Source organism: Oncorhynchus gorbuscha, linkage group LG03 (assembly GCF_021184085.1).
Source record: "Oncorhynchus gorbuscha isolate QuinsamMale2020 ecotype Even-year linkage group LG03, OgorEven_v1.0, whole genome shotgun sequence".
Lineage (NCBI taxonomy): Eukaryota > Metazoa > Chordata > Actinopteri > Salmoniformes > Salmonidae > Oncorhynchus > Oncorhynchus gorbuscha.
The window spans coordinates 71,201,218-71,220,325 of NC_060175.1; the positions used below are offsets into that span (position 1 = coordinate 71,201,218).

A 19,108-nucleotide genomic window follows, 5' to 3' on the forward strand; every position below is an offset into this window, starting at 1 on the left:
TTTAGCTTGTTTGGTAGACTCGTGTCACTGGGTAGCTCTCGGCTGTGCTTCCCTTTGTAGTCTGTAATGGTTTGCAAGCCCTGCCACATCCAACGAGCGCAGAGCCGGTGTAGTATGATTCGATCTTAGTCCTGTATTGATGCTTTACCTGTTTGATGATTCGTCAGAGGGCATAGCGGGATTTCTTATAACCTTCCGGGTTAGTGTTCCACTCCTTGAAAGCGGCAGCTCTAGCATTTAGCTCAGTGCGGATGTTGCTTGTAACTATGGCTTCTGGTTGGGGTATGTATGAACAGTCACTGTGGGGACGACGTCATCGATGCACTTATTGATGAAGCCAATGACTGATGTGGTGTACTCTTCAAAGCCATCGGAGGAATCCCGGAACGTATTCCAGTCTGTGCTAGCAAAACAGTCCTGTAGGTTAGCATCTGTTTCATCTGACCACTTTTTTATTGATCGAGTCACTGGTGCTTCCTGCTTTAATTTTAGCTTGTAAAGCAGGAATCAGGAGGATATAATTATGGTCAGATTTGCCAAATGGAGGTTGAGGGAGAGCTTTGTATGCGTCTATGTGTGTGGAGTAAAGGTGGTCCAGAGTTTTTTCCCCCTATGGTTGCACATTGAACATGCTGATAGAAATTAGGTAAAATGGATTTAAGTTTCCCTGCATTAAAGTCCTCGGCAACTAGGAGCACCGCCTCTGGGTGAGTGCTTTCCAGTTTGATTATGGCGAAATACAGCTCATCCAGTGCGGTCTTAGTGCCATCATCAGTCTGTGGGGGTATGTAGACAGCTATGACAAATACAGATGACAACTCGGTAGATAGTGTGGTCTACAGCTTATCATGAGATACTCTACCTCAGGTGAGCAAAACCTCGAGACTTCCTTAGATATGGTATGTTATTTACAAAAATACATGGTCCGCCGCCCCTTGTCTTACCAGACGCCGATGTTCTGTCATGCCAATACAGCGTAGTTTAATCATCCGCGTAGGTCTTCTATTTTATTTTCCAAAGATTGCACATTTGCTAGCAGAATGGAAGGAACTGGAGGTTTATTCTATCTATTTACTATTTTGGTCACATTCCTATTGTGTGATTCTAAATTGATTTCAGAATCTAAAATAACACCTCGTTTTTTAATCTTTATTGAATTAAAATGTGTGGCCAGATTCTCTCTCTGTGCTTTGGCTGCAACAATAAATACCTCGGTCTTGTCTTGATTTAACTGGAGGAAGTTGTGAGCCATCAAAGTATTTAAATCATTAATACAGTCTAGTAATTTATCCGTGAAGCTAAAATACTCTGGTGACACAGAAATGTAAAGTGGTGTATCGTCTTCGTAGCAGTGAAAATAAATACTGTGCTTTCTGATAACGCTGCCAAGGGGTAACATATATAAACTGAACATCACTGGACCCAAATCTACACGGGAGTTGCGTACCAAGGTGACAGTGAATATTCCTGTGGCGGAGTTACAGTTTTGACATAAATCTACTTGAAAATCTATAGCAAGACTTGAAAATGGTTGTCTAGCAAATGTCAACAACCAAAATAATTGGCCAAATGTTGCACAATCCATGTCTGGAAAGCTCTTAGAGACTTACCCAGAAAGACTCACAGCTGTAATCGCTGCCAAAGGTGCTTCTACAAAGTATTGACTCAGGGGTGTGAATACTTATGTGAAAGAGATATTTCTGAATTTAATTTTCAATACATTTCCAAAAATGTCACTGTTATTATGGCGTTTTATATGTAGATGAGTCAGAAAAAAAAACAATTTAATCATTTTTTAAATCAGGCTGTAACACAACAAAATGTGGAATAAGTCAAGGGGTATGAATACTTTCTGAAGGCCATGTATATACTTTTGACAAGTTTGAAGATGATCTTCTTTACAGTAGGTCGAGGGCCATGTCCCAATATAGGCTACTCATTGAAGGACTGATATTAGCATTTTTTTGTGAATCATGTTCAAATAAGCTATAAGCAGAGGTGTGTACTCGAGTCACAAAAATTATGACTTGCAACTTGACTTTGACTTTAACACCAATGACTCGTGACTTAACTTGGACTTGAGCCTTTTGACTTATACTGACTTGATACCGTCCCCAAGCCCAAATATACAAAATTAGGCTATTAAAAAAGAGTTCATTTAATTTAACGGATTACAGTTTGAATTGGACAGCAGCCAATCAAATTGTGCCAGCTGAGAAAAAATTGCGCGTGGCAGTGCAGAGGAACTTTGGCGAGTGAATTCAGATGGAGCCCTTGCTTGGAAACATGATACCCCAAATTATTATTTTCGGATATAAAAGACTACGCTGTATCATCAAAAATCGGATTGCAACTTGCAAAACATGTGGGAAGAAAATGACAAAGGCGCAACAACTTCCAACTTTGTTCGACATTTGAAGCTGCACAAAGAGTGGTAAGTCGTGCTAATATAGTCGACGTTAAATCAATGGCCCACCACACAGTCAGTCAGTGCGGGAACGTGATCATTGCACCCAAGATTGAGCTACAGCTGGCTAGGCAGTTGGTAGACTATATCCTGCTTGATGTTACTGCTGTTCCTAAAGCCATTGACATATGTTCGCCTACTGTAACCACGCGTGTTAAGGTTGGGCGACTGTGTACAAGCCTACATTGCCCGATTGCGATCCTCGATAGTCGATCGCTATGTAATATACTAAATATTACTCTTGTTAAAAATATGAAATGGTATTAAATTTGGTGAAGAGCAAGTTTAGGACTTGAGACTTGACTCGGACTTGCCTGTCTTGACTTGGGACTTTTTGGATTTGAGTGCTAAGACTTGAGACTTACTTGTGACTTGTAAAACAATGACTTGGTCCCACCTCTGGCTATAAGTGACTTTGTGGCGCTTCACAATCAATTTGAGATACTTTCGATGATGCACGAAAAAATGCTAATATCGGTTCCATGAGTTGAATGAGATGTCAGAAATGCTAAAACGTTAGCATGTGGAAACAGTGTATGGGAAACTAAACCAAAGCATGGATTGCTGTCACACCTTCTCCATAAACTGCTTACAATGTTAGGAAACCAATGTGTAATTTTGTAAACTATCCCTTTAATCATTTTTGGCGAAGGATTCATAATGTTGTTCTCCCATCCTCGTGTGAATTTAGGTACATTTAACATGAACATGTGTGTACACAATTGACCTGCAATATCTATTATTTACAACGCTACTGCCACATAGTGGCCATTTCAGGACGCCATAATATCCACATCAATGGTAATCTTCACTGTACCCATTAGAAGGCAACTCACTGGGCACAGACATCAGTTCAATTTATAGTTTTGATTTATATTTGGTTGAGTTGTCAACTAACATGAATTCAAAGTGAAATCAACAAAAAATGTCACCGTGTCACCGGATTTAAGTTAAAATACGGGTAAAAAAACAAAATGCCCTAATGTTGATTACTTTTTGCACATCCAATCAGTTTTCCATGTTGATTGAACGTCATCACATTGATTTTTTTGGGGGGTTGAAATGATGTGGAATCAATTTAGATTGAACCAGTTTTGCGCACTGGTTATTGACTCTGGTGTCTAGGCTACCCTTGTGGTGACTCTCAGTAGATGGTCAATGTACACACAGTATACCTCAACATGACAGTACTGGTTCTTTTGATAAACACACTAGACTACTATATAAACAACAGAGATATGATATGTCAGCAGTGCTTAACTTTGGCATGAGCTCACCAGAACTGAGTACCGGCACTTCAAATGTTCTAGAATATTAGCTCAAAGTTAGCACCTAAATATTAAAACAGTACCGGCACTCAAAAGGAGTATCGGCCCCTATTTCAGTCTAGCGATGTATGTCGCACATATGACATACAGTGCCTTCAGAAAGTATTCACACCCCTTGACATTCTCCACATTTTGTTGTGTTACAAAGCGGGATAAAAAAATATATATTTTTGTCAACGATCTACACAAAATACCCTGTAATGTCAAAGTGGAAAAAAAAAAAATACTGAAAAATAAAACACTATCTTTATTTTATTTTTGAATTTTTACCCCAATTTCGTGGTATCCAATTGTTAGTAGCTACTATCTTGTCTCATCGCTACAATTCCCGTACAGGCTCGGGAGAGACGAAGGTCGAAAGCCATGCTTCCTCCGAAACACAACCCAACCAAGCCGCACTGCTTCTTAACACAGTGCACATCCAACCCGGAAGCCAGCCGCACCAATGTGTCGGAGGAAACACCATACACCTGGCGACCTGATCAGCGTGCACTGCGCCCGGCCCGCCACAGGAGTTGCTAGTGTGCGACGAGACAAGGATATCCCTACCGGCCAAACCCTCCCTAACCCGGGCGACGCTAGACCAATTGTGCGTCGCCCCATGGACCTCCCGGTCGTGGCCGGCTGCGACAGAACCTGGGCACACTAATATATCTTGATTATGTACGTATTTAACCCTCCGAGTCAATACATGTTAGAATCACTGTTGGCAGTGATTAAAGCTGTGAGTCTTTCTGGGTAAATTGTAAGATCTTTTTACACCTGGATTGTGCAACATTCGTCTTGGTAAGCAACTCCGGTGTATATTTGGCCTTGTGTTTTAGGTTATTGTCTTGCAAAAAGGTAAATTTGGCTCACATTGTCTGTTGGAAAGCAGACTGAATCAGGTTTCCCTCTAGGATTTTCTCAGATGCTTAGCTCTATCCTGTTTCTTTTTATTGCAAACTCGATGCATGTTTTGAAATATGTTGTATTGTGTACAGGCTTCTTTATTTTCACTCTGTCATTTAGGTTAGTATTGTGGAGTAACTACAATCTTGTTGATCCATCCTCTAATCACAGCCATTCAACTCTGTAACTGTTTTAAAGTTACCATTGGCCTCATGGTGAAATCCCTGAGCGGTTTCCTTCCTCTCCGGGCAACTGAGTTATGGAGGATGCTAGTTAGGAAGGATGTCTATCTTTTTAGTGAGTAGGTGTATTGATACGCGATCCAAAGTGTAATTAATAACTTCACCATGCACAAAGGGATATTCAATGTCTGCTTTTTTTTGCCTATCTACCAATAGGTGCCCTTCTTTGCGAGGCATTGGAAAACCTCCCTGGTCTTTGTGGTTGAATTTGTATTTGAAATTCACTGCTCGACTGAGGGAACTTACAATTATCTGTATGTGTGGGGTACAGAGATGAGGTAGTCATTCAAAAATAATTTGCAACTTATTATGTGACTTGTTAAGCCAATTTTACTCCTTAACTTATTTATAACAAAGGGTTGAATACTTATTGACTCAAGACACTTTAACTTTTCATTTTATTAATTTGTAAATTTAAAAAAAAAAAAAAATCAAAAAACAGAATTCCACTTTGAACTTATGGGGTATTTTGTCTAGATCAGTGACACATTTCAATTTAATCCATTTTAAATTGAGGCTGTAACAACAAAATGTGGAAAAAGTCAAGGGGTGTGACTACATTCCGAAGGCACTGTATATCCAATGATCTTTAGAATTGAGAATCCAACAACATGTAGATAGACCTTATTAGGCAAACCCATGTTTTTCTACATTTAGGAAAGAAAGTTGCTCCACACCTATACGTTTCTGTAAAGCACACTTTTTAATATTCATGATTTACAAGAAAAAACACTGTACACGTACAACCTCAAATAAGAAATTGAAATCAATATAAACAGCGATATTGGTACATTGTTACACATTGTTATAAAAAAAGAAACACTTGAGACAGTACCTCTCCAGAAATATCAAAACAAAGTGACAATCTACCATTTACAAGTTATGACGTTGGCCTAATACTGATTATAAACACACTGAACATGAAATGATTTCTATCCTCTATTCTTTTCAAAGCAGTAAAGTGCTTTATTCTGCTTAACTGTTGGGTGTTAATGGAAGGTATGCATCCCTTCCTGTGGACTCAAGGACTGTTTTTGCACAGAGTATTGGAAATGGCATTATTCACAACCCCTTTTTTTTAATAATAGCAAAATGATCACAGTACTTTTTCCCCATGTACCATGCACTTGAGAGGAGTGGCTGCGGTCAAAATAAGACCACACAACATTTTGAAACTGGAGTCATTCTCCTTTTTGTGCCACCCTAATTTTACGCTAACCCATCAAGTACAGGTGCATCATGGTTAAGTGTGGTATCAACGTGAACTACTAAACATGTCTGTTTGAATCAATATCGAAGCAAGTGCCATGCAGTGGAGAATTCAAGAACACATACAGTGGTGGCATGGCTTAGTATGTAAAAACTTTCTAGATCAAATGTTGTGATTATGTATCTTCAAGGGAGATCTATATATATACACACACAATACAAATAACTTGCTTTGCAGTTTCAAATACAATTCCACACAATATATTGCTGTAAAAGAAATATAGTGAAACGCATCAACTGAATTAATTGTTCATGTGGTGGTGTATAGCAGGGTTGGAATCATGGGTCTAAATTCAGGAATTGCATATAAATTAATTGATTTTATAGCATATTGGGAGTGTGTTACTACTAATAAAGAATTCTATAAAAACAACCCATTTCATTTTAATACACATTTTGTAAAGTGATTAAAGCCACAGTCTGCGATTTGGGGAAGCTGATTGTCAGTTATCTGATTGTCCTTATACACTCACTGCCTTGATTATTCTCAAATGAACTCAATCAATCTGACTTAAATGCCTACCTTATGAACTAGGCACTAAAAGGGGGTCCTCTGTGATTTATCTGCCAGTAGCATTGCCCACTAGATACAGTACCTGAGCGTGACTTTTCTACAACTGCATGGCTCTATCTAATACTGATGGTTAGCTTTCCCTCTTTGTTTCAGGCAACCGAGACATCACTTGCATCTATTTAGCCTGGCCAATTGACTGTACAGGGTGGCTTCGTCAATCCATACAATCGTATCAACAACCAGGGTAGTTATCCCACGTGACACAGGAGAAAATCATTCCAATACATCGGCTACTATAGACACAAGACTCAGGGGGTACATGTACTCCACCGAACTAAACAAAGGGTTTGGGGTTGAAATGTAAGACAACGGCGTGCTTCTGTTCTGGAACTATGATGCTTTAGCACAGGAGTGATGGGGAATTAACACGGTACGAAGATCATGACCACGCTGATACACTCTTGTATGTACTTTGATTTAAATGGAAACTCTATACATCTGTCTGTCTGAACAGTTATACCTTAAGGAATCTAAATACACATGTTAACCTTTTTTTTCATTTGACCACAAATCTAATACATTTTACAGAACATCATGTACATATTTACACCAAAATAACATTTTATTGATCTAATTGAGTACAGGTATGTGATGGCTTGTTCAATGGAATCTAGCCATACGATGACATCGTGAGCATTTCGGTTTCAGGCTCAAATGTACTGACTTAATTATGACGAAGTCAACGGACTTATTAGTAAGCTGTACTGACTTAGCTGTACTGACTTACAAAAAAACAATAGAGAAATTGTGCTACATACTGGTTGTCCTAAGCCAACCAATCTGTAAAGCAATATAAAAAATCAAACGACACTAAACCAGGCCCCTGATGGACATCAGAACAGAAGAGTCATCTCACTCGCTCCTCCTCTTCCTCGCATCTTCTCTATCCCTCTCTCTCTGTGAACAGAGAGTCCCGTTCTCTCCATCTCGCTCTCCCCCTCCCCCTGTATCGCTCTCTCTCCCTCTCTCCCTCTTTCTCTCAGTGGACGTCACTTTCCATGAACTCCTCCTTGATGGAGTTCTTGTTGCTGCGTGACACTTTGCAGTCGGGCATGTCAAAGCCAAAGTCGGCCCACTCATCAGCGGCGGCAGCGACAGCCTGCGGCCCACCTCCCGGGCGGTTGGATGGGATGGTAATGGTGTGGCGCACACGGAAGTGTACGGCCTCCATGACACGCTGGCGCTGCAGCTCACCGCCGGGGACGATGGCCATGGCGGCGGCTGCCATGTTGCTGCTGGAGCGGAGGAGCTGCTGGCCATAGTGGTCTTGATGGTGGGAGGAAGGAGGAGGTCCCACCCCGCCGCCCTGCTTCATGTCCTGCAGGCCCCGCCAGATGGCCAGGCGGAACTGCTCTGGGATCTTTAGAGCACTCAGGTCCTAGAGAGCGAGACAGAGAGAGTGAAGGAAGGAATTGACATAATGGGAGATAGAAAGGAAGGAGAAGAGAGAGGGAAAGGAGGAGAGTGAATAGTAGAAAGTGAGAGATACTTAATAGACCTCAGGCCACAGTGATCCAACCAAACCTGACCCCCCCCTCTAGGACTGGAATGATTTACTGTGTAAATTGCAGAGAGTGAATGGGTATTTTACCTCCATGGACAGAGTCTGGAGTTGGTAGAGACTCTGCAGGCCCTGCAATGTGAAGTAGTCGATGCAGTTCTGGCAGCCCAGACTGGTTAGAAAGCTGTGTGGAGAGAGAAGCAGTGCCACTTAGATTTAAGACCAGAGTTAGTGTCCACTCCACCGCAGCCAAATTTATGTAGGGAGGCAATGTCTACTTCGGTCTACTTCATGTGATTAAAATCCACTACCAGAGTTAACTGTAATTTTAAATGGTTAACTATGCCAGAAATGTGCTTGTCTGTATAGATGTAGGATCTTAATTTGATCACCCTGTGGCAGGAGAACCTTGCAATGCAGGACATTTTTAACGTGTCGTGTATTTGAGGTTTAAAAAGGCTTCTGAAGTTGGTAATTTTCATTGAGAAAGTTCAGACTTGAAAAATATATCAACCCCTACAGAAATATCCATTAATTATAATCCACATAATAATTCACATTTTTGGTTGCAGCAGGATTATTTTCCTGCTGTAGCAAAACTGGCTTAAATTTAAGATCCTACATCTGTACCTATCGTAAAACTAAGATGATGGTTTCATGTCCAATAAGGAACATAGAATATTACGATCAATTACAAATGGAACAATTTCTCAATGACTATGGTTATTAATTTCTGTCAAATCAAATTCATGCAGTTGTATTAAAGATTCATAAAAGCCAATTTGGTTGAATTAAAACCTTTATTATAAATACATGGATATAAAATTCTCGTCTACAAACACTTTAAACAAAACAAAATGTACAAAACAGTATACGATAATAACCATGTTCATTCTAATGCTGCTTTTTGTCTGGGTACAAACTGTGCAAAATGGAAGCCCTAATATTATGACAAAACAACGTCTTAGTTTGAATGCAATGCTAGGCACTAATAGATTAGGAAAATATGTTTCTAATGTTCCAATACCGATTTCCCTTGTATTCTGCATATGATTAGAGGGAATTAATGGAAATAAGATGCTAATATGGACAAGTTGTTCATTTAGATTTGAAAAACATTATATTGGAATTCTCTGATGGGTAAACATACTGTATTGCTAATACAACTCCCCAAACCGTAGGAAAGTGAAACGGCAACCTATTCCTCCAAATCCGACCAGCAGAGCATTCACTTAACATTGCAACAAAACCCCAGAAACGTCTTACTATCAGACCAAAGTAATGGAATAACGATTCATTAAAGAGTGGTGGAATTTTTGTCCAGTTTCTTTTAATTTCTCTACAGTCTTATACAGTTCAATGTAAATGGCTGAAGTAGGTACACAAAATGGCTGTGTTCTCTGTGAGAGAAACAATATGACCCAAATTATTCTAAGCTGCTCTGGGACATATTATAGGCAGAGAAACCAAGGAAGATGAGAGAAACTACCCTCCATGTTGGCAAACATGTCATGACAGCACCATTCCCATTTCAATCCTTACCAGAATATAAGGAACTTTTGGTGCCAAGATGGCGACTGCAGAGATCTCAAACTGAAAAGGCCCTATAATCTATTTATCATAGATGGCTCTGACTGTTGGCTTGTGTCAGTGGGAGAGGAAGACAGTGTCATTGGAGGGGGAGGTACCTGACTAGGCTGGGGTCAGGGTTATACGGAGGGGGAGGGGTGCAGTGCGACGTGGACAACATGGACTGGCCGCCCCCATGTCCCCCGTTCATGTCACTGTTGGTCTGCATGTGGTGACTGTTGAGCATGTTGGGACCTGTGGGAGAGGGGACAGGAACAAATCAATAGGAGCAATCAATAGGACAATGCTCTCAGAATTCTGTCATTCAGAGGTTTTTCAGAGGTTTGCCATAGTAGCTTCTAATGACTAGCCTCGTTCCACCATCCTGATCTCGCAAGATAACCTGATCCAGCATCCTGACTGCTGCGCTATCTAATGGCACCCATTAGCTGTGATAATACACACACACACACATTCCCCCCAATTCCCCTGACAAACACTCACCCACGTGCCCCATGTTGGGGAGGGGGTTTTGCTGAGACTGGTGGCTCCCATGGCCCCCGTGCAGCTTGTTCATGTTGGACAAGGGAGATCCATAGGAGGACGGTGACGCTACGTGGCTCCTGGAAATTGGGGAGGGGGAGATGATGGACGTGTGTAAGAGGGTAATATTTGAATGTGTGTTAGACAACACAGGTGTATGCATGGACGGAATGAGTGTATTTGGGTTTAAGTGTGTGTGCGCGCACCTGTGTCTATGTGCTTGTCTGTGTGTGTGAGAGAGAATGTGTTTGTGCATTTGCATTTATGGATATTTGAGCTGGTGTGTGGCCGACTTACTGTCTCTGAAGCAGCTGTTGCTGTTGTTGTCTGTAGGAGTCCACCAGCTGCTGTGGTACGAACTCCACCAGCTCTAGACTGTCCTTGATCTTCATCAGCAGGTCAAAGTTCTCTCTGCCGCGCACCTGCACACACACATATAATATATATATACAGTAGTTATATGATACAGTATATATAATAGTTATATCATACTACCGGTCAAAAGTTTTAGAACACCTACTCAGTCAAGGGTTTTTCTTTTTACTATTTTCTACATTGTAGAATAATAGTGAAGACATCAAAACTATGAAATAACACATGGAATAATGTAGTAACCAAAAAAAGTGTTAAACAAATCAACATATATTTGAGATTCTTCAAATCCAAATAAATTTTTTATTTAGATTCTTCAAAGTCGCCACCCTTTGCCTTGATGCCAGCTTTGCACACTCTTGACATTCTCTCAACCAGCTCCATAAGGTAGTCACCTGGAATGCATTTCAATTAACAAGTGTGCCTTCTTAAAAGTTCATTTGTGGAATTGCTTTCCTTTTAATGTGTTTGAGCCAATCATTTGTGCTGTGACGAGGTAGGGTAGGGGGGTATACAGAAGATGGTCTTTTACCAAATAGGGCTAAGTCCATATTATGGCAAGAACAGCTCAAATAAACAAAGATAAACGACAGTCCGTCATTACTTTGAGACATGAAGGTCAGTCAATACGGAACATTTCAATAACTTTGAAAGTTTCTACAAGTGCAGTCGCAAAAACTATCAAGCGCTATGATGAAACTGGCTATCATGAGGACCGCCACAGGAAAGGAAGACCCAGAGTTACCTCTGCTGCAGAGGATAAGTTCATTAGTTAACTGCACCTTGGATTGCAGCCCAAATAAATTCTTCAGAGATCACGTAACAGACACATCTCAACATCAACTGTTCAGAGGAGACTGCTTGAATCAGGACTTAATGGTCGAATTGCTGCAAAGAAACCACAACTAAAGGTCACCAATAAGAAGAAGAATACAATTTGCTTGGGCCAAGAAACATGAGCAATGGACATTAGACCAGTGGAAATCTGTCCTTTGGTCTGATTAGTCCAAATTTGAGATTTTTGGTTCCAACCGCTGTGTCTTTGAGACGCAGAGTGGGTAAACGGATGATCTACACATGTGATTCCCAACATGAAGCACGGAGGAGGAGTTGTGATGTTGTGGGGGTGCTTTGCAGGTGGCTGTCTGATTTATTTATAACTAAAGGCACACTTAACCAGCATGGCTATCACAGCCTTCTGCAGTGATACGCCATCCCATCTGGTTTGCGCTTAGTCCCACTATCATTAGTTTTTCTACAAGAGAATGATCCAACACTCCTCCAGGCTGTGTAAGGGCTTTTTGACCAAGAAGGAGAGTGATGGAGTGCTGCATCAGATGATCTGGCTTCCACAATCATCCGACCTCAACCCAATTGAGATGGTTTGGGATGAGTTGGACTGCAGAGTGAAGGACAAGCAGCCAACAAATGCTCAGCATATGTGGGAACTCCTTCAAGACTGTTGGAATAGCATTCCTTGTGAAGCTGTTTGAGAGAATGTCAATAGTGTGCAAAGCTGTCATCAAGGCAAAGGGTGGCGACTTTGAAGAATCTAAATAAAAAATGTATTTGGATTTGTTTAACATTCTTTTAGTTACTACATGATTCCATGTGTTATTTCACAGTTTTGATGTCTTCGCTATTATTGTATGATGTAGAAAATAGTAATTAGATGTATATCTATCGAGGGGGTGGTAAATGCACAATATACCACGGCTAAGGTCTGTTCTTTAAGCACGACGCAACGTGGAGTGCCTAGATACATCCCTTAGCTGTGGTATATTGGCCATATACCACAAACCCCTGAGGTGCCTTATTGCTATTATAAACTGGTTTTCAACGTAGTTACAGCAGTATACGGTCTGATATACCACGGCTGTCAGCCAATCAGCATTCAGGGCTCAAACCACCCAGTTTATAAATAAATAAATATATCTTACAGGCATATAGTAAATCTCCTCTTCACCATGCCGCCGTCTCTTCATGCCTGGACTAGGAATGTTTGGAGGGGTCTGTTTGAAAGCTAAATGTTGGGAGTAGAAACAATGATTTAATATCATGAAAATTAGCAATAGGATTTTTACAAAGACATTCCTAATATCAATATGCACAAACTATTGCATTGTTTTTATTGCACTGGTGTATATGTTTGCATTGTGATCTGTGTCACTGTTTGTATGTGTGGGCCCTGGTCAAAAGTGATGCGCGATATAGGGATAATGTGCCATTTCAGACTCACCCCAAGCAAAATGACCAAACATTTTGTAATGGTGTAGAGAGAGAGAGAAGGGCGACTCACTGCGCTTGTTGGCGTTGTTGTCGTTCTTGGACATGTTGTCGCTCATGGTCTGCTGCTCCCTGAAGTGGTCTTCATCTGCCTTGCGATCGCGCCCCGGACAGGCGCATATCCGCCCTTCAAACGACCTTCGTCCCAGCACCTGACCACTAATTGCAACAAAGAAAGGCATAATATATCATACGTTAATTTACAAGGCGTTGAAAGGCCCCATATGCTTACAACAGGTAATAAATAATATATTATTATTGTATGCCCTTATTAAAGTTATCAAAATATTTTGTTACACTTTACATATGCAATAAAAATAGTCACACTATATATATAAACTCATATATATATATTTATAAGTGTGGGTAATCTGCATCGCTGTGCCTTCTTCAGGGTGACCCAATAAATTACTGGGAGTTTATATATAGCGTGTGCGACTCTTTGTTTTTATAGCTTATAGTTTATTCGCCATTAGTCGGCACCTCTACATAAAATAATTTTCTCAGCTCACGTTTTTTATTACACTTTTTATATGAGCCATGTGTTTAGTAATGCACTTGAAATGCATTCTTGATTTTTATGGATTTCTATAGGCTCATCAGGAGCCATTGACTATGAATGCTTACAGCATGTTTTATTGTGAGACAGGTGTGCAAAAAGGCAGTTCAATCAGCTGTGAATTGTTGACACACACATGCACACAAGCATGAGCGCACACACACACACAATGTCATGGACTTACTCGCGTGTCTCTAGGGTGATGATGATGAGGATGGGTCTCCTGTTCATCCCTCCCACACAGCTGCTGTTGCACATGAAGTTGTAGAGGATGGTGGTGAACTCTGTCCCCACCTATCAGATAGAGAGACCTTTACTGGCCAGTCAATCGTTAGCCAGCTTGCCAATCACCAGACAGAGTGATAGCCAAAGCATACCATACCATACCGTGATGACACACTGAAGATTCCCATTTAAAATAAAGCAAAGGTAATAGACTGAAAGACACAACCTTTATCAGGCCAGGGCTTCGCTTGTGTGAAACCGGCCCTAACGCATCAGACTGAATGTTAACGGACAAAATATAAGCTGTATATTTTATTACCTCTAGATGGCAGTGTTGCCATAATGTTACATAGCAAAAGTCAGACATGGGACCTATTTTGAACATTTCAATCATGGGCAACTAAAATATAAAGTTGTAAATAGGTATACTACATCTAAATAACTAATTAGTACAAAGACTGTTGTTTTTTCTAGGTGATTTTAAATGTTAACCAACCACCATGTTCTATTGCTGGGGTAAGCAAACTTGGCCCTGGAGTGTTATACAGACACATTATGTTTTTAATGGAACATTTGTGTTTTAAGACCTGGCAGACCAGGTGTGATGAATTTAACCAATCACTGTTGGTGAGGTGATTGGTGGAACCGGTTGTGTTGCCTGGTTGGGACAAAATTCAGTAGTGGCTCCGGCACTCCAGAGTCCAGCACCAGGGTGGGCTACAAATATTCTAGTGTATTGTGTGGGCGTTCCTAGCTGAGGGGAGCCACTCACCTGTGGGTTCTCGTAGGGCAACATGACACTCTGCCTGCATGTGACGGGGTCGTCCACATACTGGGACAGGTTGTTTCCCTCCACCCTGATCAGGTGGCTGGCTGGGGCCGCTTGGCCTGGGGGATGGAGAGGAGGGGGAAGGGGGGGGGGTTACAGGTCAATCAACTAATCAATCTCTCCATCCATTTAAACTTTCTTACATTTTTATACTAAACCAAAACTACACCGAAGCAGTCTCTTTGGACCAGAGGTCCTATTGAAATGCCATTTCAGTAGAATTGTTGTATATTTCTGTCATATAGCAGACACTCTTATGAGGGCGGTATAACATAAGTGCATTTAAGGTAGTCCAACAACCACATCATACTAGCACTGTTGTGAGTCAAATCTGTTGTGGGATACGGGTCGATGACACGAACTGATATGCCTATCAAGGTGGCGTGGTTGCTTACTGTCATTGAAGTCCCGTCCCAGCTCGTGGTTGGGGCAGCGTTTGACTACCTCGGTGACATGCTCCGCTTTCTTGTAGACCGGCATGGCACGGATGACACTGGCGTGGGGCGGGGCCGAGGACAGCTTGATCTGGATTGGACAGGTCTTGGCGATCTGACAGTAGAGCTTCTTCAGCAGTGGGGAGTACTGAGGAGGGGCAAAACACAAGGGGGATGTTATTTTTGACTAGTCACCGTTGTGGTGTCATTTGTTTTGTTACTTATCAAAAATCTCATCCACTTTGTTTGTTAATCATTTTTGGGTACACTTTACTAAAATCCTTCAGGTATGTTTTTTTTTTTAAAGTTATAATTTATGAGCCGGAATGAGTCTTTTATGTCTTAGCATGTTTCAGCATGATAATGCACTGCTCCATGTTGCAAGGATCTGTACACAATTCCTGGAAGCTGGAAATGGACCAGTTCTTCCATGTCCTGCATGCTAACCAGACACATCACCAATTGAGCATGTTTGGGATGCTCTGAATCAACGTGTACGGCAGCGTATTCCAGTTCCCACCAATACCAGAAACTTCACACAGCGATCGAAGAGGAGAGGGATCACATTTCACAGTCCACAATCGACAGCCTGATCAACTCTATGCGAAGGAGATATGTCACGCGGCATGAGGAAAATGGTGGTCACACCAGATACTGACTGGTTTTCTGATCCACGCCCCTACCTCGGAATTACGAGTCATGTGAAATCCATAGATTAGGACCTAATGAATTTATTTCAGTTGACTGATTTCCTTATGTGTCACATCTGCTCCTGCCACGCCCTCTAGTGCTCATCCGGTGCCTCCTTGCCCTGCCGCCACTCCCCCAGTGCTCTCTCTTTCTGTGATTGTGTGGGCGGAGACGGAGCAGATCCCCACCTGCTGCAACCTGGTCCATAAACAAGACCTCTTTTTTAAAATATATTTTTTAAATTTTACCTTTATTTTTCTAGGCAAGTCAGTTTAGAACAAATTCTTATTTTCAATGACGGCCTAGGAACAGTGGGTTAACTGCCTGTTCAGGGGCAGAACGACAGATTTGTACCTTGTCAGCTCGGGGGTTTTGAACTTGCAACCTTCCTTCCGGTTACTAGTCCAACGCTCTAACCACTAGGCTACCCTGCCGCTCTACAAATCCTCAGTGACAATAACTCAGTAAAATCGTTTAAATCGTTGCATTTCTATTCTTGTTAAGTGTATTTATTGGTGATGAGATGTGATGTCTAAAAAAAAATGTACTCTCTCAAACCAAAGTGCTGAGTGATGGTATTACTAGGGTATGAGATGGAAGGTTATGAACATGGTTATCGTGTCAGATTAGTAGGACTAGAACAAATTGAGTGATTTGAAACATGAGGCAAGATACATTAAGGCTTTTTGAAGGCTGTAAAATTGGCTCCATCATGTCATAAATAAAAGGACTATTCGGTTGCTGGAAGGAACATGATTAACATCTACCAGGCTGGACTTGCAGGTGTTGTAGCAAAGTGGGTAATAATTCCTGGAGGGAAGCATGTCAGTTCAAAAAGTTGTGTGTGTGTGAGAAAGTTAAATGGAAGAGATAGTATGAGTTCAGTAGGGACTGCAAACATAATACAATCAAATCATAACTGTAGCCCTATTCAAACTCCAAACGGATATTCAATATCACAAGTTTGCTCAATTGAATCAAGTCTACTGAGGAAAGCACCAACTACATTGGAGATACTCAGCTAAGATGCTATCATAGCCAGGCAGTGATGTATACTACAAGTCTGCATTCAGCAGGACTTGAAACAGTTATTCAGTGCAAATGTTTGGATATCTACCTGAAGTACATAAGTGCAAGTGAAAAGAGCCCTTTGTACTCTTTGACAGGCACGTCTGCCATTACCGATGCTGGCAGTCATCCTACTAAAAAGGAGGTTCAAATGCATCCAAACTTATGGGAATGGGGGGCGTTTCTTAGCGGACAAGCTTTAACATGCCCCAACACTATCAAGAAAACCCCAAAATCCACCTGAGGATATCAAACCTTCCAGGAAAGACCGTTTTTCTGGATTTGCTACAATGACTCTAAATGCAGATGTAACATTTTTCCCAAAAGCCCTGGTGTAGAAATAAACATGTACTGTTTTCAATGCAGAGAGACATACGCTTTAGTCATTGATGCTACAATAGCATGAACATGCTGTTCAGACTCCAGTCAGTGGAATTAATCACTGATCATTTTGTTCTATTCTTAGGCCATGGTGAAAATGATTGAAAATAGTGGACTTTTCCATTTGAATTACACACCATCATCATAAACTGCGGGGGAAATACGTCATCTTTGTAGACTATCATCTTTTGTTCTGTGCTGTTCAATGTCAAAACTCCCCCGTGGCGAATCCAACAGACAGCTTTGGGGGTGGGGCAGAGAAGGACAAATCTCTGAATTCCATATTGAGATACCGTTACTAAGCCTCCTGCAACCTTGCACCACTCAACCCACCTCACTCCAATCCCTTCTCCTCGCCCGCCCCCGGCCATAGCATAGACTTGAGACGTATGCGTAAAGCGGAAGCAAAATATTTGGGCACAAAATCATCTCTTCCCATCCTTAGCCTGCAAGTTCAGACAGATCAGCCATACTTTGAATAAATCATTTGAAGCTGCAAAACCACGACGACGTTTTCACAGATTCAGGGATTTTTTTCCCCCAGTGATTGAGCTGAGTAGCATTAACAGATCCCTCGGATGCAGTCGAAAGGTTACTGTTCTCTGAACCCGAAAAACGACCCTTGCTAACCAGCATTCCCAAATCTGATTTCTAACAGATATTGATGATTAGATATTGATGATTAGCCTGAGATAAGTGTACTGTACTTCAAATGTTACCACACATTTCCAATTGATGTGCATGGTACATGCAAATATTCTGTGCATGGATGTCTCAAGTTCCGGTTCGACCCACACAAATCGATACGTTCTACTCTAGCTAATGCTTGTGGCCCATGCAGGAATCAAACCCACAAGCCCGGTTGTTGCCACCGGCACCAAGGTTATCTACAATACTGAGTCATTGGAACCACACTGAATACAAAATGAAGCCCATATGAATCAATAAGCATCATATGAGTTACATGTGCTGGGCAGATGGGGATCATTTTGATAGGTTCAGTCACAGCTCAGAGCATGGCAGAGCAATAAATCACTCTCTCTCTCTGTATGCAGCTGAGAGAGCGAGACGTCTGGACTTGTCCACTGACACATCTCCCTTCACTTATTCTACTTATTCATCATTGTTTTATTGAAAGGTGATATGGGAGTTCCGTACATCGACTGGAGAGCGCGTTCCACAGACAAGGGCGTTCCACAGACGAGAAAAGTCGAGTCATGAGCAAGCCCTATGCTGGGATGGATGGGCGGATGGATGGATGGATGGATCGGTGAATGGATAAGTGGGTGGAGGAATGAGTTAAGAAAGGTGTTTGAGTGCGAGAGGAAAATAAAGTGCAAGAGAGGGATAGAATGAGAAAAGTAGAGAAGAGAAAACGGTGCTAAATTTGGTATAGGAGGTGGAGAAGTGTATTGGAGGAAGAAGAAGAGGTTGAGGGGGGATTAAGAGGGAGAGGAGGATGTGCATGCTAGGAGATGGAGAAGTGTATTGGAGGAAGAAGAAAGAGGTTGAGGGGGGAGATTATTGAGGAAGAAGAGAGTTGATTATGTGCATGCTAGGAGGTGAAGTGTATTGGAGGAAGAAGAAAAAGAGGTTGAGGGGGATTAAGAGGGAGAGGAGGATGTGCATGCTAGGAGATTGAGAAGTGTATTGGAGGAAGAAGAAGAAGAAGAGGTTGAGGGGGGATTAAGAGGGAGAGTATTATGTGCATGCTAGGAGATGGAGAAGTGTATTGGAGGAAGAAGAAGAGGTTGAGGGGGGATTAAGAGGGAGAGGAGGATGTGCATGCTAGGAGATGGAGAAGTGTATTGGAGGAAGAAGTAGAAGAGGTTGAGGGGGGATTAAGAGGGAGAGGAGGATGTGCATGCTAGGAGATGGAG

At 41.6% G+C, this 19,108-nt stretch overlaps 2 protein-coding genes across 4 annotated transcripts in view; one reads left to right on the forward strand and one right to left on the reverse strand.

The window, feature by feature from the left end:
• The first annotated feature begins 2,254 nt into the window (after positions 1 to 2,254).
• Positions 2,255 to 19,108, forward strand: part of wrap73 (WD repeat containing, antisense to TP73) — a 66,431-nt gene continuing 49,577 nt past the window's right edge. The window contains exon 1 of the mRNA XM_046343578.1: positions 2,255 to 2,434. The gene's annotated coding sequence lies outside the window, so the exon portion shown is untranslated. The remainder of the gene's footprint in view (positions 2,435 to 19,108) is intronic.
• tp73 (tumor protein p73) overlaps positions 5,609 to 19,108 on the reverse strand; it is a 46,010-nt gene continuing 32,510 nt past the window's right edge. For all 3 annotated transcript variants that reach the window (XM_046343574.1, XM_046343575.1, XM_046343576.1), the window contains 10 exons: positions 15,051 to 15,237; positions 14,599 to 14,714; positions 13,786 to 13,895; positions 13,056 to 13,201; positions 12,697 to 12,779; positions 10,682 to 10,806; positions 10,346 to 10,464; positions 9,961 to 10,096; positions 8,363 to 8,456; positions 5,609 to 8,149 (listed from right to left, as the gene is read on the reverse strand). In XM_046343574.1, the coding sequence (XP_046199530.1) occupies positions 7,751 to 8,149; positions 8,363 to 8,456; positions 9,961 to 10,096; positions 10,346 to 10,464; positions 10,682 to 10,806; positions 12,697 to 12,779; positions 13,056 to 13,201; positions 13,786 to 13,895; positions 14,599 to 14,714; positions 15,051 to 15,237 (1,515 nt within the window). In that variant the 3' untranslated portion in view covers positions 5,609 to 7,750. The remainder of the gene's footprint in view (positions 8,150 to 8,362; positions 8,457 to 9,960; positions 10,097 to 10,345; positions 10,465 to 10,681; positions 10,807 to 12,696; positions 12,780 to 13,055; positions 13,202 to 13,785; positions 13,896 to 14,598; positions 14,715 to 15,050; positions 15,238 to 19,108) is intronic.